The 25,211-nt window shown below is 39.2% G+C and overlaps 2 protein-coding genes and 1 long non-coding RNA gene across 3 annotated transcripts in view; 2 read left to right on the plus strand and 1 right to left on the minus strand.

The window, feature by feature from the left end:
• Nucleotides 1-24,549, minus strand: part of LOC140524246 (uncharacterized) — a 173,146-nt gene extending 148,597 nt beyond the window's left edge. Inside the window, exon 1 of the long non-coding RNA XR_011973627.1 lies at nucleotides 24,004-24,549. This is a non-coding gene — a long non-coding RNA (uncharacterized lncRNA). The remainder of the gene's footprint in view (nucleotides 1-24,003) is intronic.
• LOC140523305 (putative olfactory receptor 5AK3) lies at nucleotides 4,832-5,761 on the plus strand. Its single transcript, XM_072638234.1, has one exon. It carries the CDS (start codon nucleotides 4,832-4,834, stop codon nucleotides 5,759-5,761), a length of 930 nt encoding a protein of 309 aa, XP_072494335.1.
• Nucleotides 13,546-14,475, plus strand: LOC140523306 (putative olfactory receptor 5AK3). The gene has a single exon (XM_072638235.1). It carries the CDS (start codon nucleotides 13,546-13,548, stop codon nucleotides 14,473-14,475), a length of 930 nt encoding a protein of 309 aa, XP_072494336.1.
• Nucleotides 24,550-25,211: the final 662 nt, after the last annotated feature.

The following is a 25,211-nucleotide window of genomic DNA, read 5'->3' on the forward strand; positions in this document are numbered from 1 at the left end:
GAGCCCAATTCAACCTGGCTCCTAGCTGGTTTGCTAGAATTATTCCACTTCCCATGATCTGCAGTGCCTTTCTTGCTGTCCCACGTATCACACACAGCATCTCATGCTCCATTTCTGTGTACACACGCTGGTCATCCATCTCTCATGCCTGGAACACTCTCTCTTCTTATCTCTACCTTGAAGAATCTCATAATTCCTTCGAGAGTGAACTCCAGAACTACCTCCTTGGAAAAGTCTTTCCTGAGTCATCCTCCCAATCCCCCCAACCCCTGTGATTGGTGCCTTTCTAGAATTATCTCATAACTCCTATGTAAATGTTTGAATGAATACATTATTTCTCATATAGAATTCAAATTCCTTGAGAGAAGAGTTGATTTCTTTCATATATTTTTATTTCAAGTGCCTGTAACAGTACTTTATCCATATAAAAAGATCAATAATTATTTTTATTAACCAATTGATAGATTACCCATTGCCAAACTTAAATAACACAAGCTTAACTGCATATTGTTCAAGATATTGCTAAGTGATGAATACCCTATATTTCTCATATTCTACAGTGAGTGGGAGACAGAGGTGGAATGGCACAAAGAGAGAGAGCATGACATGATAGATACATAGAAACATAGATATGTAGATAGATGGTGTAGGTATCATCCTTTTAAAAATAATAATATGTATAATAACATTAAGCATTTTTGTAGCATTTTAAGATTCACAAAGCACTTGACATGTTATATCATTTCATCCTCACAAAAAATCCATGAGATAGGCGCTCTTATTTGTGCTCACTTTACAGACACTTTCCCACAGTAATAAATGTCTGTGGTAGTATTGGAACTCATCTATGCTGACTTCAAGTTTACAGCTCTCTCCACTGTGTCCCATCAAGTGAACGGTATTCAAATCTTGACTTTCTGGCAGAGTCATTGACACATAGAACATGCTCATTGAATGGCATTTGATGGACTGATTGATTATTTACAAGTTAATATGAACACAAGTAAATCTGCAAAGTAACAAATAACCACAAAAGCAGTACCTGGCTCCCACAGGTATGGAGTTACAAGCTTTGCAAACTTAAAAGTCAACAAGAAATGTAGTTTATAGTCATTACTGCAAAATTCCCAAGTAAGTGGGAAAAGCCTCACTCCTGGGAAGTTGGAAGGAGAGCAGGTAATGATTACTCCTTCTCGTGATCTTTCCTCATCCTCTGTGCCCATAAATGCCCAGGAGAGCAGGTCCCTGTGCTGTGTAGCTGATATATGTGTGGGTGCATTTGAAGCTCTTGAAGATATGTCAACTTAGGACTCCAGGGAGCCTAGACCTAATGGGAGGAGGAGAACTTAGAGTGAGATTAGTTCCCCTGAAGACAATCTCACTTTATTCCCAATGAACTGTGTTTGTTTGGAAAAGTGTCTTAGAGAAGAAGCAGAGCTTGGAGGACCAGGGTCAGAGAGACAGAGGGGTTGGTACTGAGAATGGAAACTCTTACCCCAAGCAAAGCCACAATGAAGAGACAGTGAATGGTGGGTGAGGACATCTGATCTTGTGAAGTGACTGACTGGCCTTCAGAGGAAGGAAGAGATCACCCTCAGGGATCACAGCTCTTAAGGTTTAGAACTTGAGTGACCTTAAACATCACTTAGTTCACCCCCTTCCTTTCTGCAAAATGCTTCACATATATTATCTCACTTGATCCTCATAACAACCATAGCAGGTAGGCGCCACCATTCTCCCCATTTTACATATGAGAAAACTGAGGCCAAGGGGAGGTGGAATGATTTGCCCAATTTCATACAGCAAATAATTTCTCTGAGGCAGGATTAGAGGTCAAACCTTTCTGATATTACATCAGATACTCAATCCACTATACCACCTAGATATCTACAAGATATGGATACACACGGAGTTTTATCAATCCTATTCACCTTACTCAGTATGTATTGAGCCAGATGAGAAGTCTATCTTTGACTGCCCCTAAACTTCCTTCCTCCTCTTCATTGACTCTCCTGCATACCAGTAGATGTGGGGCCTGGTTTTCAGGACTTCAGATACAAGGACAGAGACCACATTGTCCTGCTACTGAAGATGCTTGTCTTCTACTTTAATCTAGAGGGGACAGGATCTGTCATTTACAGAGAATAATATACAGAAGTAGTGAGTGATGGGAGGTAAGGGAGGAAAAAACATAGGGAGGAAGGGAGGAAAAGGGAGAGAGACAGAGTCAGAGAAAGAGAGCAATAGACAGAAAACTACATAAAAATTGAGAGGAAAATGCTTTCAGTTGTGAATCTCAGAGAAGGTGGGCTCCCTAGAGGACGCGGGGGAGGGGTTGCACAGGTAGTTGATCAAGCCCTTGAAGAAACAATAAGGATTTTGAAGATAATAGAAGGAAGCAGGGCACTCGAGAAAGGAGAAGGTTGTTCATATTCAGGAAGGATAGATAAGGCAGGCTTACTTTGGAAGAGAGCTGTCAGTCTAGTTTGGCTGGAATGTAAAGTGTATGAAAAGGAATGATGAGAAATGAGTCTTAGTGGAAGGTCAGAGTCAGGTCCTTTAATATCCAATGAAAGAATTTCCATGTTTTATATACTATGAGCAGCAAGAGGGAGCTACTGGATATTCTGAAGAAGTATAGGGGCCAAGTGTGCCTGAGGCAAGATATTTTGGAAACTTTATGAAGGATGGTTGAATAAGGAAGACAATGGAAAGAGAAAAAATCATGAGGAGCAAATTTGACAACCTGGACGCAGGGTGATGAGGGCCTGAATTCCCAGGGTTCCTGGGTTCCCAAAAAATTACAGGATGGAGGCAAGAGTTTTTGATAAGAAGAATTATTATGATCTCACAACGTATTAGATATGACTGAGGAGGGAATGAGAAGTGTGGAATCACTCAGATTTGAGCCTGAGTGATGGAGGGCATTGAGATGCCACCAAAAGAAACAGGTAAGATGGGAGGAGGCAGGGGTTTGTTGAGGGACAGAACCAAAATGGATTCAAATTTTACCTATAAATCACTAAGTTCTATAGTCTTTCAGCAGAAGAAAAGAGTTGAAGGAGGGGACAGAAATGAAGCAAAGACTAGCTATAGCAGGGTGACATTCTTACAATGGGTAGGTACAGTGGCCAACAGAGGGTGGCCCAATGGTGAGACAGTAGGGATGAGGTGATAGTGGGGCATCGGTTAAGACACAAAAACTCAAACACTGCAGAAATGTGGCTTAGGTACATGTGTATGTACATGACCTATGGTGCTGGAACAGAGAGGTATGTGTAGCAACTGGGAGGAGAATGAACATGGGGAAGTTGAGGGCACAGTTGGGGCATGGGTACAGAGAGGAAGGGAGATAATGGTGGAACATGCCTGAAATCTCTATTATAGAGGGAGGCTGAGGTTGATGGTTTCCTTGGACTCAGGTGCTTCAGAAGTAAGGAGTTCTGAGGCTCACTGGGGTGAGAGCCAATTGGGCATCCCTAGTAAGGCTAGCACCACTACAAAGAGCCATGAGGAGGAGGTATGGACTAACTCAAATCAGAAATGGAATTACCAGGGACATTGGGCAATCATTGGCTACTGCACCTCCAGTGTGGGAAAGATACAGAGATTGTCTCCAAAAGAAAAGACAGTAACATGTACTGGATTGGATGTAAGGATGCATGGCCTTCAGTCCACTTCTGCCAATGACTCAGAGTGGAGAGAAAGTTTAGAGTGACCTTAGACAAATCATGGAAGCTCACTGTGGCCTCTTTTCTCATCTGTTAACACAAAGAGACTTGGCCAGATGATTTCTAACACACCTTTCAGTTCTGAGATTCTGAAGTTCCTCACAGGTCTCACAGCATTCAAGGGGCCAGGGTCCCTTCACTCAGAGCTAACATTTCCCATCCTGAGCCCTTTCTAGTTCTGATCTGTGGGCTCATTTTCCACCTCCAACAATCAGTGATTTCCTGAATCTAAATATCCCTCCAGATTCCTATTTTCCTACTATAGATAAAGAAAATATGTCACCACAGCACTTCCAGGATGACCAATACTGCCAAGACTAATAGTCTATGAGATTTTTTTTAGTATCAAAGAAGAAGGAAGCAGCAAGGTGGTATCTAGAGTGCTGAACCTGGAGTCAGGCAGGCTTGAGGTCTAATCTTATCTCATACTTCTGTGTGGAGACCTTGGGCAAATCATTTAATCTCTCCTTGACTAATTTCCTCTTTTTTAAAATTGGGATGATGGTGACACCAATGTTCCAGGCAGTTGTAGGAATTAAATTTTAAAATAAATAATTGTAACGCATCTTGCCAATTTGGGGTGCCAGAAAAATGCTATCTAGCAAGTAGTATTATGATTTACACAGCCCAGCAAGGCCTTCCCCTTCAAGGCAGTACCAGGGAGACTAGATAGATACTTTTTCCTCTTGTGCTTTCATTGCTGAGAACAACGATGCCTGGTCTCCTTATGAAACTGTCTCTAAGAACCAGGTTAAAAGTCACAAGGAAACTCATGATTCTTGAACTGCCTCAGGTATGGTGACTTCAGAAAACAGAACTTAAAGGTGTCAGAGCATCCTTTTACATACTTGGTATATTGGTGGCTTTTGCTCAACTCTTTTCTTCTCCTTCTTTATTAGTTTTAGTGTTAAAAGGAATAGCTCCTTCAGTCATCTCCTTGCAGAGGAATAAAATGAGAAAGGAAGGTGATGTGAAAACAAAATTTTTCAACAAAATAAGACCCAATATTAAACTAAATTCTATTTCATTCCTAATTTGAGGTCACTAAAATCTCTTGGTCCTTGTCTCTGTATCCTTCATTTGCAGATGATGTGAAAGCCATGATCCAAGGCAATGGCACCAGAGTGACTGAGTTCATTCTACTGGGATTTGCAGTTCTCCAAGAAGTACAGTACATCCTCTTCCTAGTGTTTCTGCTCATATACGTGACATCTCTAGTGGGCAATGTTGGGATGATTTTGCTCATCAAGTGTGATGCTCATCTTCACACTCCTATGTATTTTCTCCTACAAAACTTGGCTTTCGTTGACCTCTGTTACACATCTGCTGTCACTCCCAAGATGTTAGTAAACTTCCTGGTCTCAGATAAATCCATCTCATTCTCAGGGTGTGTGATACAATTATATGTTTATGGCACATTTGCCACAATTGAATGTTACCTTCTGGCTGCTATGGCTGTAGATCGTTATGTGGCCATATGCAACCCACTCCATTATCCAATAGTCATGTCCCACAGGGCTTGCATCCTACTGCTGACTGGATCCTATGTTGTGGGTTCCCTGAATGCCACCATACACACAGGATTTCTCTTTTCATTGACCTTTTGCAATTCCAACACCATCAATCACTTTTTTTGTGATGTGCCCCCAATCCTGTCCCTTTCCTGTTCTAATATTGATGTTAATGTCATGCTGATAATCATTTTTGTGGGATTTAACCTGATAGGCACACTGCTGGTGGTGTTCTTCTCCTACATTTACACCCTGGCTGCCATCTTAAGGATGTCCTCTGCTTCAGGGAGGCACAAAGCCTTCTCTACTTGTGCCTCCCACTTGACTGCTGTCACCATTTTCTGTGGGACACTCTCTTACATGTATTTACAGCCTTCTTCCAGCGAGTCACAAGAAAATGATAAAGTGGCCTCTGTGTTTTATGCTATTGTCATCCCCATGTTGAACCCCCTGATCTACAGTCTGAGAAACAAGGATGTAAAAGAGGCTGTGAAAGTTCTCATAAAAAGTTATTCATGAGTCAGGCCTGGCATTCCAGGAGAATAGTTCAGAGAAAGATCCAAGCAATGAGAATCTCTTTTATTTTCTTTAATAGATAGCTATTGGATCAGTTCAGGGAATGGAGTATCTCATTGCTTTGATAAGTAAATGAGATCTTGATTATGGTAGATATGACAAACTAGGGTTAAAATTTAGAAATATATCACCTCCTTCAGTATACTTGAAAATATGCTACAGACTACTTGAACCCAGATGGATGTCCCCACTGACCTTTGAGTCACCCATTCCTCTGATTCTTCAGAAATTTTAGTGTTCCAAGATTTGTGAACACTTATTACTCTTAAGAGAACATTTACATTAGGAAGAAAAATCTTTGCACTGAGGCAATTTGAGATCATTCAAAGCAGAAGGCAGTTTCTCAAATGCACTCAGTTCATTTTATTATAATATAAAATTCATATTATTTCTCCCATTTGATTTTGGGCTCATTTTACTGTTTACATATGGTACTTATATTAGTAATTTGTGTTCATGTGCTAATTCATGGACTTGCACTACAACTTTATGTCATTTTATGAAGTATAAATATTTGTATCATCCATTTAGTTGTTCCTGTATGAATTGCTATGGTGATCTCATTTGAGTAATCAATCAATTTTGATAAGTCGGTTTAAGCAGTTATTGATTCATTTCAGTCATGTCCATCTCTTCATGACCCATTTTGAATTATCCTCAACAAGGATACTGCAATGGTTTACCATTTCCTTCTCCAGCCCATTTTATAGATGACAGAGGCAGACAGGATTTAGTGACTTGACCAGGGTCACATTCAGTAGTGTCTGGAGGCAGATTTGAATTCATGAATATGAGTCTTCCTGATTCAAAATTCAGTACTCTATCCACGGAACCACAGTCCATCCTTGTATGTAAACTTGGACCAGCTAGAAGACCTTGTAATTTACAGGGAATCCTTTTTTCATCTAGATGGAATGTAAGATATCCTCAGTGACAATGATGGACACCTTTGGAAAACATTTTTCTCCATAGTTTATGTCTTTTTTTATTTTAATAACTAAATGATGATTAAACAAAGTTACCTCTGTGGTTACATTATCCAAGCATCTTTCATGACTTTGCCCTTTTTGTAGAAAACAAGTTGGTGACCAATACTTCCCCTTGAATATCTTATAAATATGAGTAACTATGTATGTGGGTAATTGATTAATTTTACTTTTATTTCCCTTTTATTCCCTATCTGTTCTTTATTGCAGTTATTTGATATCTTCCTCTCTTGGAGATATCTTGAAAACTGATTCCTGAGTACTTTATAAAATGGGTTTCTACCATCATGGAATTCCTCCTGGTGTCATTTCCCCTTATACAAATAGTATATGTACTAAGGTGTCAGCATTCAAATGTCATAATCAAAGGTGATCACTTTAGAATGTTGGCAGATGTACTTCATTTCCACCTTTCTTACACAATCACAATCTGACTGTTCCATTCTCTTGAACCTGTTTTCTACATGATTACCTAAACAACTGCCAAATTCTATTGTTTTTGCAGGCTTATCTCTGATCCCTACACACACACACACACACACACACACACACACACACACACACACACACACTTGACTATCCTCTCTTAGAAATTCTCTTCTTCTTTGGTTTTCATGTCACTTCTCTTTCCAGATATTCTCAGTGTGCATTTACTCAGGATGTTTTTTTTTTTTAAGTTTACTTTGAGATCTGACCATCCATCTGCTCCCAAATATTGAATGTCCCATATCTTCATTCTAAGCACTTTTTTTCCAAATGAGTTACATACCCTGCCCCTCTTAATCCTATCTTCCTTCAGGACTCAGATCAAATGGCATTTTCCTCCATGAAACCTTCCTTGATCCTCTATAGCTGTTATTATTTATCTGTAACTTCTCTAAGTACTTTGTATTTATTTGTATGTCTACATATTATATCCTCCAGAAGATTAGAAATCCACTATGGCAAGGATGCTTTCATTGTTGACTTTGTATCTCCTATGCCTAACACAGTAGATTGCACATAATAGGGGACTAATACATATATGTTGAATTTGAAGTACTGCCAACATCACGGAGGTCACATCCATTAATGGATTAAGGTGCTATTGCAAATATCAGAAAGTGTTACAACTCAATTGGGAGAAGTCTCCACCAAAAAACTAAAAATGTCTGATTCAACCTGGGGTTTTGCCAGAAGTTTTAAATCATCTGCCACAATTTCTCAGGTTTTCTTCAAAGTCACTTCCTTGAAACTTACTGAGAGTACATCAGTTCCCATTTGGTAACTCCACTACAGGCAAATTTAGAAAGCAAGGGGAAGTATTAGGTGAGAGAGCAGCAGAACATGAGCGGTACTTGTTCTGCCATTAGCCAATAGTATTTATGTATCCAAGAGGGAAAAGTTGGTCTCTACCCCTAGGATAAAGGAAAAGAGGTTGGTAAAATTCATCAATATTTTCAATTTTGTTAAGAATTGAGTTTTCCTCAAAAGAATGTAGAAAGATGCACAGTATGCTACAGTGGAGAAAGTGTTGTAGTTTTTCAAACAGAGGATATGGATTGAAATCCTGGGTATTTATGATCTATGTCACTTTAGACAACTCTGGGCCTCAATTTCTTCATCTGTAAAATGAGGGAGTTGAAGTAAATGACATCTAAGTTTCCTTTCAACTCTAAAACTGATTCCATGACCCTACATGCTTCAAAGAAGAAAGAAAAAGAACATGGAAAGGTGAAACAGAATTCCAACTCATATAATCATTTTTTAGAGTTGAGAGGCAAGAGAAGAGCCTCAATTTACTTGAGGGCATTTAGTAAGTATTAGGCCCTTCCACAGATAAGGGAGGCTTATACCACTTATTCAGTACTTATGTAATGGGCCCTGATCCCAACACTAGGAGCCTTCACTATTTCCAAGGTCCATCAAATTATCTGGTAATCAAATCTACAATTTAATCAGATAACTAGTGTATTTTCCTATACAACAAAGCATTTGACTCACAAAATTATCTGTAAAAGGCATTTAATCCAAAAAAGGCTACAAAGAAAAATCAAGAATACTGAAACAACTACATACACACTCAAGTGTTTCTTAACAGGAAATACAAATTCATTCACAAGAAGGTTTTAACACAGGATCTAGGAGCTTTGTTGAGATCACTATTCCTCTCCTCTTGGCAAGGGAGTTTTATTATCTTCTTCTGTTGGGAGACAGGAATTTCATAGAGGTATCCTTAGGACTACCCAAGCTACCATATAAACAAGCACAATTGATAGATATTCAAACCCTTTTTCATCTCAAGGCCAGGGCTCAAATCTCTGTTTGGTTGGAAATTGATTTCAGAGGTAGGCTAGTATAATGGATAAAGTACTGAAGCTGGAGTCAGGGAGATCTGGCTTTGATTCCAACATGTAACACTAATGAGGTATATGATTCTGGGCAAGCCTCTGTGACTCACAGCTTGATTCCAGATTGTAACCATGTCTCAGCTTCCTTCTGACCCTGGAAATTCCCTCAGCCCCATGGTCTGCTCACCCTGGATAGTCTCTCCACCCCAAGGCCCCTTCTCTCTTAGTAAGTTTCTCCCAGAACCTCCATTTTGAACATGAGTCCTCTCCAGCCATCTTTCATTCCTTTCCCAACTCTGCTTCTAACTCTTCGTACTTCTGACTTTTCAGTTTTTTATGTGTCATTATCATTATGTAGCCCTCATTAGAATATAAACTCCTTGAGAGCAAAGCCTATCTTTTTTAACTTGTATTTGTATCCTTGATGCTTAGCACAGTGTCGGGCCCAGAGTAAGTGTTGAATTAGTTTTTGTTGACTTGACTTGCCTCATTTATCTTACATATAAAATGACTGGATTGGATTTGATGATTCTAAATCTATATTATGAAATATGGTGACCTCAGGAACTGCATCTTCTGTGTATGTCAATGCCAACACTAAGTTGCCAGAGACTCCACATAATCTACTTCATTTCATAGCATCAGTTCCAAAACATCCCTGAAACACATCTGTGGCATGTTCCAGCCAAGTTCCAAAAGCTTTCTCTTTTAAAGGAAATGGTTTCTATATTGAATCCCATGCCAGTAAAAAAATGACCTCTACTGCTTCAAAGTGTCACCTACTTTGCTTAGAAAGTTGCTTAGGATACTGGGTGGATAAGTGGCTTGTCCAATGGGGTCACATGACCAGTGTGTATCATGGGAAGAACTTGAGTGCAGGTTTTCTAACTCTGAGAACAGCTCAATACCGCTGCTCTGCCATGCTAACTCTCTTAATTATTATACAGCTAAATCCCTTAGTAGTTAAGTTTGAAAACAACCATAATGATGATGATAATGGGAATTCTACTCTAGGAGGCTCACCTCTAACTGAAGGAAAGCAGATAATGATCACTATTCCTCCCTTGAGGACAGAAATGCTCAGGAGAATGGATTTCAAATCCATGGCCTGGTTAATGTATGTCTTCATTAGGAGCATTACAAGAATGTCATCTGAGGATACCAATCAGCCTGTCCCCAATATAAACTCGGAAACTCAAAATGATATTACTTTCTCTGAAATAAATCTAATCTCCCACTATTCTTAATGAGAAGTGACTGTTCCAGTATCTTCTGGAAGTACCTGAGGGGGCAGTGTGGGAGAGACAGAGAAGCTGATATAAGATTGGGTGGAATTTTTTCCTCAGTAAAGTAACAATCAAAAAGAAGTATGTTCTTATAACCTGTCCCACTTTTATTCTTTTCATCATTGATTTGATATTTTTAGCTTTGTATTTTTCAATATGAGTTTTATTAACATTTTGCATTATCCTGTGTCATTGGTATTTTAATAAGGTTAGCCTAACATTTTCATTTTAATTTAGGAATTATGGTCATCTTTACTATATTAGATCAACTTAATCATGAATACTGAATATCTGTCCATGTATTTAGTTTGTTTATTTGGTTAAGATGATATCTAGTTGGTGTCATAAATTCAGCATCCATTGGTAGGTGGTGCAGTGGATTGAGTACCAGTGCAGGAGTCAGAACGACCTAAGTTCAAATCCAGCTATGTGACCTTGGGCAAGTCACTTAACCCCAATTGCCTCATCATGAATCATCTCCAGTCATCCTGATGAATATCTGGTTACTGGATTCAGATGGCTCTGGAGGAGAAGTGAGGCTGGTGACCTGCACAGTCCTCTCTCACTCAAAACAAAGTCAAGTGCAAGTCATGTCATTATTTCTCTGATGGAATGGTCCTCTTTGGCAACGAAGGACAAACATACTTCCCAGATATTTAAAATGTTACTATTTTAAGTGTTATTTTGTATCAGTTTGTCTTCATGATTTTTATTAGTGATATATAAAAATGCTGATTTTTTGAGATTAAAAAAAGAAAAAGGAGTATGAAGAATGTTGATGGGATGAGTGAGGTAGAATTTCTCATATTCTGGAGTGATTGACTGACCCGCAGGGAAATAAACAGCCCAGGAGTCAAATGATCTGAGGAGATCAAAGCAGATATGGTATGTAAAGTTGTTTTGAAATTTTAAAATGCTTTACCAATAAAAGTATATGTAAAGGACTTTGCAAAGTTACACCCCTTGATAAATGGTGGTAATGAGCATCATTAGGATTTGAAACTGGAAAGACCTTAGAAATCATTTGGTGCAACCTGTATATTTCAGGATACTAAGGCACAGAGGTTTAATTCATGTCAACAAATATTATTCTAATATTTACCACGTACAATACAAGAGATGCGAAGATTGAACATGCATATATATATATGTATATATATATATATATATATATATATATATACATATATTTATATACTCTCATAGTAGTAGTAGTCAAATACTACCTACTTCTATAGGACCAACTAGGTGGTGCAGTGTATAAAACACTGAGCCTGGAATCAGTAAGATCTGAGTTAAAAATCTGATCTCAGACTCTTGATAGTTATGTGACCCTAGTCAAGTCACTGAACCCTTATTTACATCAGTCTGTAAAATGGGAATACAATAAAGAAGGAAATAGTAAGCCACTTCGATATCATCATCAAGAAAATCCTGTGGATTTCACACAGAGCCAAACACAACTGAACAACTCAACACCACCATCTACTTCTGTAGGTATTATACAACATGGTACACTTGATAGTAGTCATATAAATATTACCTACAGAAAGTAGGTAGTGATGAGGAAATAAATGAGATCCAGGCAAAGAACTGTAAGCATTGAGGAGGGCTAAAAACCTTTGCAACTAGAAAGAACATGGAAGAGTTTATGGAGGAGATGGAACATTAAATGAGTCTTGAAAGAAGATAAGGATTCTAAAAGATAACATATAGATGAGGCACATTCCAGGCACCAAAACCTGGTGTATATGCAGGGAGATGAAAGATGGAAGGTTGATTTGGGGAGAAATGAACAGTCCAGTCTCCCTGGAACGTAAAATATATGGAAGGAAGTACCATAAAATAAGGCTGAATTGGTAGGGCGGAACCAAATTGTGGAGAGCCTTAAACATATCAGGCTAAGGAGTTTGTAGACTAGAGGTACTTGGGAGCCACCGAATGATCTTGAGAAGAAGAGCAACAACATTGAACCTCTGCTTTAAGCAAATTATTTTGGCAGTGACAGAAAAGAAAGATTGAAGATGCACTGAAGGTAGCAAAAACTAATTAAGAAGCTATGACCCTACTCCAGGCTAGAGAGAATAAGGGCCTGAACTATGGCACTAGGTGGCAGATGTAATTCAAGAGATGTGAATAGATGTGATTGACTTAATGGCAGAACTGACAGAGGGGCAGCAAAACAGAGATCACTAGAGCTATCAATGCCAGTAACAAGAAACCAGTGTAAAAATAGGTGCAGTTTTCAGGTAGTTTTGTAATACGTATTGGAATGGGATGTCCCAGCCCTGAATAGTGAAAATCTCTCCAACTATTTCTTTCCCTTGAACTGTTGAGAGTATTTTAGTTGTTTTTATAAATCATCTCTGTGTATTGGTAGGTTAATGCCTAGATATTTGGGGTTCTTATGACACTAGAATGTGTTGTTTCTCCTCCTGTCAACACCCTTTGCAGATATTTTGAACTCAATTTCTCTGATTAATGTTTCTTCCTGGTTTTTATGAGTACTGTGTTACTGAGTTCCTGGTTTTTGAAAGATAATGAAAATATCTGTGAATTTATTTCATTTCTGACAACCTTGCTAAAACAATTAATTATCTCATTTAGTTTTACACTGATTTTCTTAGGTTTCCTAAGGATAACACCTTGTCATGCTCAGCTTGGAATATTTTGTCTCTCCTTTACCAATGTTTATACTTGTAATTTTGTTCTTTCATATTGCTAAAGATAGCATTTCTAGACCTATGTCAAATAACACTGGGAGGATTTTAATAACTTGTTTAAACAACACTTAAAATTTTATAAGACATGGTTCTGGAAACTGTGAGATAATAAACCCTGGTGATCCAATCTCCTTCTTGCAGATATAGGCAACTAAGTCTGTGAAAGGTTAAGTAATTTTCCTATTGTCACACAGGAAAGAAACAGAGACTGAGACAGAGTATGAACTCACATCTTGTGATTACACTTTCTGGGCTTTATCAACAATTCCATCCAACCAAACCTGTGATAACCTTATAAAACCAAATTCAGCATGTGAAAGAAGATATAGGAACATGAAACAAAAGATGATCTCCTTCTGGTCCTTCTCTTTGTATTCTTCTTTTTTAGATGATATGAAAGACATGGGACAAGAAAATGACACCACAGTGACAGAGTTCATTCTATTGGGATTTGCAGCTCACCGAGAAGTGCAGTACATCTTTTTTGTTGTGTTCCTGGTCATCTACATGACATCTCTAGTGGGCAATGTTGGTATGATTCTGCTCATCAAGTGTCATTCCCGCCTTCACACTCCCATGTACTTTTTCCTCCAACACTTGGCTTTTGTTGACCTGTGTTATACTACTGCTATCACTCCCAAGATGTTATTGAACTTCCTCATTTCTGACAAATCCATCTCTTTCTCAGGGTGTCTACTGCAATTGTTGGTTTATGCTACATTTGCCACAATTGAATGTTACCTCCTTTCTGCCATGGCCATAGATCGTTATGTGGCCATCTGTAACCCATTGCACTATGCAGTGGTCATGTCCCAGAGGGTCTGCATCCAATTACTCACTGGATCCTATTTCATGGGATCCTTGAATGCCTCCGTACACACAGGTTTTGCCTTTTCACTGTCCTTCTGCAATTCCAACACTATCAATCACTTCTTTTGTGATGTGCCCCCTATCCTGGCTCTTTCCTGTTCTAGTATTGATGTCAATGTCATGTTGTTAATAGTTTTTGTGGGTTTTAATCTGTCAGTCACACTGTTGGTTGTGTCTTTCTCTTACGTTTATATCCTGGCTGCCATCTTGAGGATGCCTTCTGCCGCAGGAAGGCACAAAGCTTTCTCTACTTGTGCCTCCCATCTGACAACTGTCATCATTTTCTATGGGACTCTGTCTTACATGTATTTACAACCTTCTTCCAGTGAATCCCATGAGAATGATAAAGTGGCTTCTGTGTTTTATGGTATTGTGATACCTATGTTGAACCCCCTGATCTACAGTCTTCGGAATAAAGAAGTGAAAGAAGCCATGAGAGTTCTGGTCAAGAGTTGCTTATGAGTCAAGATTTACATCCCAATGAATTGGTTCAAAAACGCAGCTGGACAAAAGGCATCCATCCTATCTTCTTTCTTTGGCAGCCACATAGGATAGTAGAGAGAATGTTAGGTTTGGAATAAGGAAAACCATCTACAACATTTTACTAGCTGTGTGACTCTGAACAAGTCATTCAACTTCTCTTAGTCTCAGTTTCCCCATCTATTATAAAGGGATAATAATATCACCTACCTCCAAGGGTTGTTGTGAGGCTTAAATAAGATAGTCTATTTGGAACATTTTGCAAACCTTAAAGTGCAATACAAATGCTAGGTGGTGTATTGCTGCTTTTAGTTGGAATCTCAGCTGTGGAAGAATGTGACAAACAAACTGAACAAAACTTAAGAAGACATATGAAGATGTTAGAGAAAAGCTTCCAATAGTGTCTAAAATATATTTACTAATGTCTCCCCCATTTTCATGTAATCATAATAATTATAAGCCAAGCGTCCCAAAAGCCATAGTGCAGTATTAAGCTATAATAGTTCTACTAGCTCATTAAGCTATAAATAGAGACTTTGGGGCTATCCCATATAATACTTAATGCTGAAGATACTTATGAGCATGAGAGTGAGGGCTTGCTTACATTTTACCAAAGTGTCTTCACATACATGATCTACATAGCTCTTCAGAAGACTTACCTTAGGTAGGTAGTAATATTGTTTGCACTTTATAGATAAAGAAACTGAATCTCAGAGAGTGATTGTGTCACAGGACACTAAATCTAGTAAAGATCATAGTGATCATTTAGTCCTAACCTTCCCTCATCAGACAAAAAAAAAAACCAGGATCAAGACAGGCAGTGATTTGCCCAAAGTCATACAGCTAGTTAGCAAGACATATTGATAGGCAGGTTCCCAGGAAAATGGCACACGCATTTCTGGATATCAACTGAGTGGTAAACAGGAAGCCTTTCTAATCATTTTTTAAAAACTAGTACTCTATGTCAAGAGTTCTTAATCATTTTTGCATCATGGACCTCTTTAGCAGACTGGAGAAACCTTTGATACCTTTTCAGTATAATATTTTTTTAATTCATAATTGAAAGAATGCTACATTTCAGTTAGAAATTAGTAAAGATAAAGATGCAGGACTTTTTCCCATTCAAGGTTATAGATCTTCTGAAATCTGTCCCTAAGCTAGTTTTGTTACTTCAACTTAAAAACCTCTGTTATATGTTAACCTGTAGTCCAATGAGACAACTGTCTAATACCCTTGGAATATTGTCTGACTATGGTGAGACATCCAAAAAGTCACAGTGAAGTAGAATAAACCATAATATTTGATTAATGTTTCTCCTACAATAGAATGAAGGGTGGCACAGACCCCTATAGGAACAGGCATTCAATAGAAACTTGTTTAATTGACTTAAACTGAACAGGTAAGCAGAGTCTAGAGTTCTTCCTGTCAACAAGCAGAGGCTCCAGGAAACCTCATAACATCTAAGCTAAAGCTAACATCTGGGCTTTCCACTCCAATCTGTGGCAATGCTAAGCAAACAGATATCAAAGCTTCTTTTCATTTAGACTTCCCTATGGGTGAGGAATAGCTTTGCCCAGAGTATACATTGACACTGTTAATAAACTGGTAGAGGATATCACCTAGAAATAAGACAAGGAACTGTTTTGAGCTCCCTCCAGTCATATAAATCTATTCACTGACTTAAAAATGAGACTTATGCTCATTTAAATGTTTTCTGATATGCTCATTAAAGTTAATTGCCTAAGGATGTCTATTTCTCTTCCCTGGTGGGGTGGGTGGCAGCAGTAAGCTCCTGCCAACAATGCTGGGAATTACTTACTTGACCCCTGTGTCAAGCACAGACATGTCTTGGCTGGTTATTGCATACAGAATTACCCAGAGACAGGGACAAACTATCCGCACATGCAACCCCTTCCAATAAAATCCACTGACTGGTATCCCACTAAAAGAGTTGATGAAACCAAGCTCACCCCACCCCACTCCCATTCCATTCAAGGCAAGAACAGTGGTGTTAGAAAGCAGTTAAAAGGTATAGTACATAGAGTATTGAACTTAGAGTCAGGAAGACTTGAAATCAAATCCTAACTCAGCCATTTTCTTAGCTGTGTAATCCTGCTTAAATACTTTCACCTCTCTAAGCTTCAGTTTATCTCTGTCTGTTAAATAGGGATAATAATATAACCTCTCTCACAGGGCTGTAAGGATCAAAGAAATGACTGTGCTAGCAAGCACCTTAGTATCCCCAGGATGGCCTATTAGCACAGGTTCTGTGATCTGCTTTATAAAGGAAAGACAGCTTCAAAGGGGTTAATAATCCTTTTTGAATTAAATATATATGTCATTCACTAGTTCAGGGGAAAGGTCAACACCCTGAACATGGAGAAAATACAGTGAAAATACAAGCAGAGAAATTAGCACAAAGATCAACAGGCAGGGCTCCAACTGTCTGACAAAGTAATACAACCACCTACATATGCCACCAGATGGGGAAGCACCAACAACATCTGAGCAGTTGGAGGGGGGTGGTCTTAACAAATGGCTACTCAGAGTCCCCTCCAGGGAATCAAAAGGTCCTTCTCGTAAGCAAGACTGCAAAGCAAAACACCAGTCTCCCAGTACATATAGTTTTCAACTAATAGACTTAGAGCCAGAAGGCATCACAACCCACATAACTCAGCACAGCTGTGAATGCTAGAATTCAAAGGGGTGGGGGGCTGGAGGAGACCATAGGATATCTCATAACACTGAAAAGCTTCAAAAATATATTAGTGGAGACCCAGAAAAGAGCTCAGAGCAAGGCTGGGTCACAGAGTAACCCACTTGGGCTTCAGTCAAGTTGAGGAAGGAAATCTGCCATCTCATCACTTCCTACATTACATAATTATTCTTGTTAGCTAGATGTTATGTTAAGTTATTTCTACCCACCAAAGGAAAGCTGGTATTACTGATGCCCTTTTCTTAGGTGCCGTTGAGCCAAAGTCCTGCCCATTGTAGTTACATGAGATAATTGCATAAAAGATTACCAACCCATAACATCTACTTGTCCAGAATGAGGAAGAGGATGGGTCCATTGAACTAAGAGTCATAGAAGCTTAGCTTTGGGAGGAAACAAGCAAACTACACCTGATGAACAACCCTTTCTACATCATATCTGATAAGTGGTCATCAAGTCTTGACTTGATATTTCCAAGAAAGGGTAACACATCACTTCCTAAGTCAACCCACTCTACCCTAGCAGCTCTGATTTTTTTTAGGAAGGTTTTCTTTATATCCAACAAAATTCTACTTGTAGTTTTCATTCTAGTTGTACCCTCTGGTTATAGAGAGAACAAATAAAACCTTTTTTCTTTTGGTTTTTCCCATATGATATTCCTTCAGGTACTGGAAGGAAGCTATCTTGTCTCAGTTATGAAATGAAGACAAAACTTTAGCACATGTGCCACAAGGCTATTGAAAAGATCAGGTGAGATCATCTGTAAATGTATAGTGTGTTTTATCAACCCAAAGGTACTACATCAAAGTCAAAAATTATTATTTCATACTTCTGTTGAGATACAAGGGGGAATAAGGAGGCCCCTTCCATCTCTGAGATGCTGATATTCTGTGATGATGCCCTAGGGCGGAATTTTTTATCAGTTTTGTGTCATGGAAATCTTGAAAAACCTGGTGAAGTTTATGGACCACTTCTCACAATAATATTTTTAAAGTCATAAAGCTTAATCTAAATTAAATATATTGAAATAAAGATATAATTTTTCCTATGCAAGTTCACCAACACTCAAATTAGAAGCCCTGTTCTAGGCAGTGGTGAAGGAAGATTTAGGTGGTAGAAAGCACACCAAAATTCATTCAGTATTAAATCTATGTATTAATTCAGTACTTCTTTGTTGATTCAAAAGACATTTCAGGGTTTACAATACTTCAGGCTAATCATTATAGAGTTCAATGATTACTGTCCTACAAATGTATAGGTGTTAAAAGTGCTTTGGGGACTACAGGTAGTCTGTGTTCTTGATGGCATTGGAAAATGTAGGTGCCTGTATGTGATTTGATCTCAAAGTTTGGAGAAAAGAACTCACCTCCAAAATATTCTATGGTGATAGGAATTTAAACCCCGCCACTGGATTTTATAGTATTCAGCTCTGCAAGCCACATTTCATCAAAGACAAACACAAGCTGTACTGAATTTGAAAGAGGGCAATGAAAATGTTCATGATCATGCCATAAGGATCAACTGCAGGAAATAGGGTTGCTTAACTTTGAGAAAAAAGACTCTGGGGCAATAAGATAGCTGTCTTTAAATCTTTGGAGGTCTATCTTTGGAAGATGGATTAGACTTGCTATTCTTCTAAGAGAGTGCATCTAGAAGCAATGGAAATTTTGCAGAGAAGCAAATTTAAACGAGATCAGCAAAGACTTTCTAGCAGAATTGTCCAAAAGAAAAATGACCTGACTTGGAAGAGGGTTCCTCATGGTCAGTTTTCAAGTAAATGATGGATAACCACTTTTACCCTCCTTGATACTCTCTTTTCTCTAGGTTTTCAGAGCACCATCCTTTCCTGGTTTTCCTCCTACCTATCTGACCACTCTGGAAGCTAGTTGGTACAGTGGATAGAGCACCAGGCCAGGAGATGGGAAGACTGATCTTCCTGAACTCAAATCTGACCTCAGATACTTGCTAGCTGTGTGACCCTGTATTTGCATTAGTTTTCTTATCTGCAAAATGAACTAGAGAAGGAAATGGCAAACCACTCTAATATTTTTGCCAAAAACCATCCCTGATGGAAGTCACAAAAAGTTGGACACAACTGAACATCAATCTTTCCCTTCTTCTTACACCTTCCTCCCTGCCATCTACTCCTCAACACAGTGACCCTGGCCTCCAGACTCTTTCACAAACAAGACACTCCATCTCCCATCTATATAAATTCTCTCTGGTTGAACCTCATGCCTGAAATTCTCTCCCGAATCCATTCCAAATACTGACTTCTCCGTCCTCCTGTAAGACCCAACTAAAATCCCATCTCCTACAGGAAGCCTTCACCAACCACTCAATTCCAGTTCTTTCATTCTGTTAATTATTCCTTATTTATCCTGGATATAATTTACTTTGTATATATTGTCTGCCTTATTAGATTGTAAGTTCTTTGAGGAGAGGACAGAGATTGCCTTTTGTCTCTTTTTGTATCCCCAGTGCTTCACATAGCGCCTGACACATAGTAAGCACTCAAACATTTATTGAATTGGGCAAATTTTTACTATAATTTTGGTTTGTGCCGATTATTATTAATGTCCTTCTTGTCTTTTCTCAATGGACCTCAAATAGAAATGTTAATGGGACAAAAAACTCTCCAGCCATGATTTTTCTTTATTTGTTTGTTGCACAGGTGGGTAGAATAACTGCTTTTTGCAATTGAAGAAAGGAATTCATCCTCTGTAGGCTCATTGGAAGCATTCTTGGCAACTTCAGTTGCAGACCCAACAAGGGGGATTAACTATCCCCACCCTGTCCCTTAGAATTTAACTCCTTTGACTAGTCTTTGTACTTTGAAAACCTGGCTCTTTATTACATAATGATGATTGTGATGCTGACAATATCACAGAGGGATTTCTTGTTTATTGTAGAAAAAATGATTTATTGTTTTTTGGGATTGGATCTCCCTATCTTGCTTAGTCTGGGAATACCTTAACTACTCATAGGCCCAATCTCACTACTGATCAGCTTGGGAGCTACTTTGTCCTTTCTTAGGCAGCCTAGTTTCTGGGGGCTCTCCATGTTGGTGCTACCCTTAGTTCAGACAGCCAATTGGGTCAGTCCACTGCAGTTCAAAGCAATCACCAGTCTCAACTTCCCTAGTAGCAGGAATCAAGTCTATGCCACCCTACCAAGCATAACAAACATCTATTAAATATTTAATATATGCAAGATATTGTGCTAAACTGAGTGAATACAACAACCAAAATTAAATAGTCCCTGTTTTGAAGGAGTCTACATTCTCCAAAAGGGCAAAGGGCTACAGAGATAAATAAATACAAAGTATATGTCAAGTAATTTCAGGACGAGGCTTTCACTGACAACTAGGAAGATTCGGAAAGGCAGCAGATAGGAGATGACATTTGTTTGCTTTGAAGAAAGCCCAGGATTTTATGAGATAGAGAAGATGAGAATATATAATCCCAGACCTGGGGGAGCAAAGGCAGAAGACTGTTCACCATGTGTATAGAATAGCTCTCAGGTCATTGTGACTGAAATGGAGAAAAATCAAAAGGTAGTGTTAGGAAACGAGATTTTTTTTCAAAAGGTTAAGCATCTAATACTGGAAGCCTTTAAATGCCCTGCTGAGGATTCTGTGTTATATCCTTGAAGTAATAGGGAGCCACTGAAGATTTTTGATTTTTCGTATCTATTTTAGCAATAAAATTTTGGCAGCTGTGTGAGGAGAGCAGAGAGCCTGGAAGCCAGGCAAGAAATTAGGATGATATAGAAGCAGTAGAGGCAAGGGATGATGAGGGCTTGAAATAGAGAAGTGTGTGAGTGAGAGAAGAGGGTGCATGTGACAGATGTTGTGGAGGTGGAACTGACAAGACTTGGCTACAGGAGTGAGCAGGAGACAGCAGAGTCAAGGATAGAGATATCTGAGGATCCAACTCAGTTCAGTTCCATTTCCCATTCACTTTTGCCAGTGTTCATAATGGATAGATCCATAAATGATAAACGCTGTTGTAAACATCATGAGCAACCAAACATAAAATTCAGAAAGAAACACTTTCCTCCAATTAAGCACCAATTAAGTACACAGGGATATGTGGACTAGACAACTACAGAAGTCCCTTTCAATTTTGAGATGCTAGAACTCTGAATAGGGATAGCTGAGGGGTTCAGGTGAGCTAATACTGACCCATGAGTAATCTAGATTCTGACTGATTAGTCCATGAAGTTGGCTGCTTTAGGTGACTAAGACCAGGGTAACATAACGTACGTATATATTTCTCTCTGTGGGAATAAGAGTAGCAGAGCCCATGACCTTTACAGGGTTATATGATTTATTACCAGAGGCCTACCAGAGGGAAGAGAGCAGAGCTCAGAATACCAAGCTAAGAGGGCACTGTTCACTGACCTTGTAACACAGAGCATCACTGCCCACCCCCTTGAAGATCACTGTTCCCAAAGCCTTAGGAAGTTTTCAAACAGCTGGATAGACAAGACATACACAGCCAGGTAGAATAGGCCCAAAAGGAAAGCCACCTATGTAGCAAACTCATCAGTTAGACTGCTGTTCCACAAAGAGAGCTTACCTGTTTCTCCTAAGATAATGCAGGTATAAAATCACCATGCCACAATGAATTTGGGAACAGGCCCAGAGGACCTGGATGTTCTTGAATTTATTCATTGCCTCCAGGTAACCCCAGTGGAAATGACTGGAGATTGGATCGTTGTCTGTAGTTGTGACTCTATGACCCTGGCTCCTGATTATGACAAGTAGAATGAAAAAACACCTGGCATTGAGTGATTTTCTTTTGTATACATAACTTTCTGTAATATTTCATGTATCATAGATTAACATCAGAGTTTATCATATGCTTAAACTTCTTGGAAAAGAAGTTTCTGGAAGCACTGAAATCCAAAAGGAGAAGGTGGACAGTCACAGGAGTTCCAACAATAAAGTCAATGCACACAGAAGAGGGAGTCTCCATACATGCTCAGTGGGGGTGAGGGGGCTTCTTCATGTTGGCATATTATTATTAGAATAATAAATATTACATAAATATGTTGTGGGCACTGCTATGAATGCAAGAGACCTTAGAAGACACTCTCATAGCTTCCATCAGCTGGTGATGTTTTTGGACATAGATTTCTGGGACTGTAATTTTGGAAGATTCTGGGAGAGAGAAGATGGAAACTCAGGTGCACAGACATTCTCGTTCCCGCTCTAGAGGAGGAAACTCAGGCAAGGTTATGCAAGGCAATCCTTGTGCACTGACTCCTTGACTCCAAGAGTTTGAAATGTAGATGATGAGAATGAGAAGTGACACTTCCCAGTAACTAAGACCTGACAGCATCTTGGCGAAAATTCAGAATAGCCGTGTGGAACTTTGCCTTTCTCCTGACCTGCACATCAGAGACTAGCTCAAAACTGGTGTCTCTGATGAGCTACCTCTGATGAGCTAGTGGGTGATTTGGGAGACACCTGAGCTCAAAAGAAGCTGGTTAAACCTTGACAACAGAAGAAGCTACTAGCTACTTCCTTTCCAATGAACTGTTTTCCTAACCCCTATTTCTCATTTTTTTCTCAGTGCTTTTCATTGATATAATTATAATGTCCTTCATCTAAAAAGAAACCCAAGGACCACTAACTAAAACCTTGTCTGGTATGATTAATGTTGGTAGGATTAGATATTTGGAGATATATTTGGATCCCTGTAGAGGGGAGATACCCCAGTTTTAGCATGACTGATGGAGAAGAAGCAAACCCTGATTTCAAAAGCGGAGGAGACAGACTGATTCAGTATGCAGATAAGACCTGAGTTCAAATTCAACATCAGACATATTAGCTGTGTGATACTGGACAAGTCACTTAACTTCTATTTGCCTCAGTTTCCTCAATTATAAAATGAGGATAAGAACAGCACTTATCTTGCATGGTTGTTGTAATGATTAAATGAGATATTTGTAAAAGTACTATTCAGAGTGCCTACCATATATTAACCCCCATATAAATGCTTTTTCTCTACTTTTCAGTATGTTAGACCCTCAATGCAATGGTGCTGTTATGATCTCTGCCTCTATGTGCTGGGAATTCTCTAACTGACTTTGTCTCTCTTTTTCTCTATGTAAATAAAATGTATATATGTATATATATTTAGATAGATATGTTGTATTTCACATATTATATATGCATATTATTTAACTTATATGTGTAATCCATGTCCAACATATTATACATATATATGTATGCATACATACCCCTTGTGGTAAAAGTTAACCAAGTTCAAGAAAGTGGGATCTATGTTCCCTGTAGGATCCCTGCATGCCAACTCTCCAGTTATAAAGGGAATCATCTTTAAATTCCTTATGTTCCCTCCAAGTGGAAACTAGGGCTTTGGTTCCTTAAAGGGGAAGGCACATCCCTAAATTCTATAGGGGGGCGGGGCACAATGAATAAGTTGTACGTGCTGACCTCCCTTGTTTATTCTTGCAGATAGAGAGCTGGAAAGGACCTCAGAGACCCCCTAGTCCAACTCTCTCCTTGTACAGACTCAGGAATGTTAAGGAATTTGCCCAAAGTTACAGAGACAATAAGAGATAGAAAGGAGATTTGACCTCAAGTCCTCTAATTCTAGAGTCATTGTTCTTCCTACTGTGGCACAAAGAGAATAAATTCTAAACATTTAGACTAGTAAGAGTAAAAGGAAGGATTTTATCCCAGGTCTTATGACTCCAGAATTTTCCATTTTAGGATCTACTGCCAAGCCTAGAGGCCTGTATTGGGCTACCCGAGTCTTTCTTACCTGTCCAGGTCTTCGGCTGGCCACGCCGGATGCACGTATGAGAGAAAGGACGTTCCAGAGTCAAACAGGGGTTGAGCTTTATTACAGGGTTTCGGTTACAAGTGCAGGGGCTCTTCTTTCTTAGGACGAAGAGGGGGAGATTTCCTAAGAAGGCTAAGCTTAAGGGAATGGAAGTAGAAGTACAAGCGGGGAGAGAGGGGGAGGGGAGAGAGGAAAGAAAAGAAGCGGAGCCCTACTTTTCTCTTTGGCTCCACACGTACTAAGAGCTTTTAGGCTTCCTCAATCCTACTTAATCTTCAGCCACACAGTTTGCATCTCAATACCGTGCTGTTAGGTAACTAGGTGTGCTCCAATCCGGGACGACCTCGAGGGCAGGGAGACTCCACCCATCAGGTATCTCCGGGGGAGAGGCGGAAATACCCGAGCTAGCCGAGCTAGCTCGGTCTGACCTTCTCGAACCCCCGCTGTTCATGGAGGGCCTCGTAAGACTCTAAGATTTAGAAGTCCCACTTTTACCTGCCCGAGACTGTCCACACGGAATTGAGCTTCCAGTCCCAACAATCTACTACTTGGGGCTATGAATCATGTACATCAGAAATTTGAGTCTTGGCAGATACTTGCCCTCCCCCAGCTGCTTGCTGAGCCAAGAACAGCCACCATTTCTGTAAACACTTTTAGGTTTATGAAGCATTTTTCTCCTAATAGTCCTACGAGATCAGTAAATAATGTAAATATACCCTTTTTACATATAGGGAAACTGAGGCACAAAAAGGCTAACCTAGGGTCATACAATTAACCTAGATCTAAGACTGAAACCCACACCTTCTGACCCTAATTAGTGCCTTTGCCACTGTACACACACAGCTCCCATCCAAGCCTCATCAGTGTCACCACACATATACCGTACTCTTTTATACTGGGTAACCAATGGAACTAGAAAAGTAGACTCAACATAAAAATGCTTTCTTGGGTTTATTTTCCACTACTCATATATTGCATCTAAACCTACAATCTATTTGTCCATTTGTTTTGGTCAATTCCATTTGAAGAAAATAAATGTCTCATGAGATAAAAAGCTAGGTAGAAGATCCAACATGTCCTGTATATGTGACTTCTAACGTCCCCTTCTACATTTCCTTCCATGATTCTATGTTTCTTTTTTGGACCAATATTTCTCTTTCTTGACATTTGATGTCTCATCATCATTA

The sequence above is a fragment of the Notamacropus eugenii genome, chromosome 2 (genome assembly GCF_028372415.1).
Source record: "Notamacropus eugenii isolate mMacEug1 chromosome 2, mMacEug1.pri_v2, whole genome shotgun sequence".
NCBI lineage: Eukaryota > Metazoa > Chordata > Mammalia > Diprotodontia > Macropodidae > Notamacropus > Notamacropus eugenii.

What these genes read in the sequence shown, in the direction of transcription:
- LOC140523305 (XM_072638234.1), top strand. Translation starts at nt 4,832, where the DNA reads ATGATCCAAGGCAATGGCACCAGAGTGACTGAGTTCATTCTACTGGGA.
- LOC140523306 (XM_072638235.1), top strand. Translation starts at nt 13,546, where the DNA reads ATGGGACAAGAAAATGACACCACAGTGACAGAGTTCATTCTATTGGGA.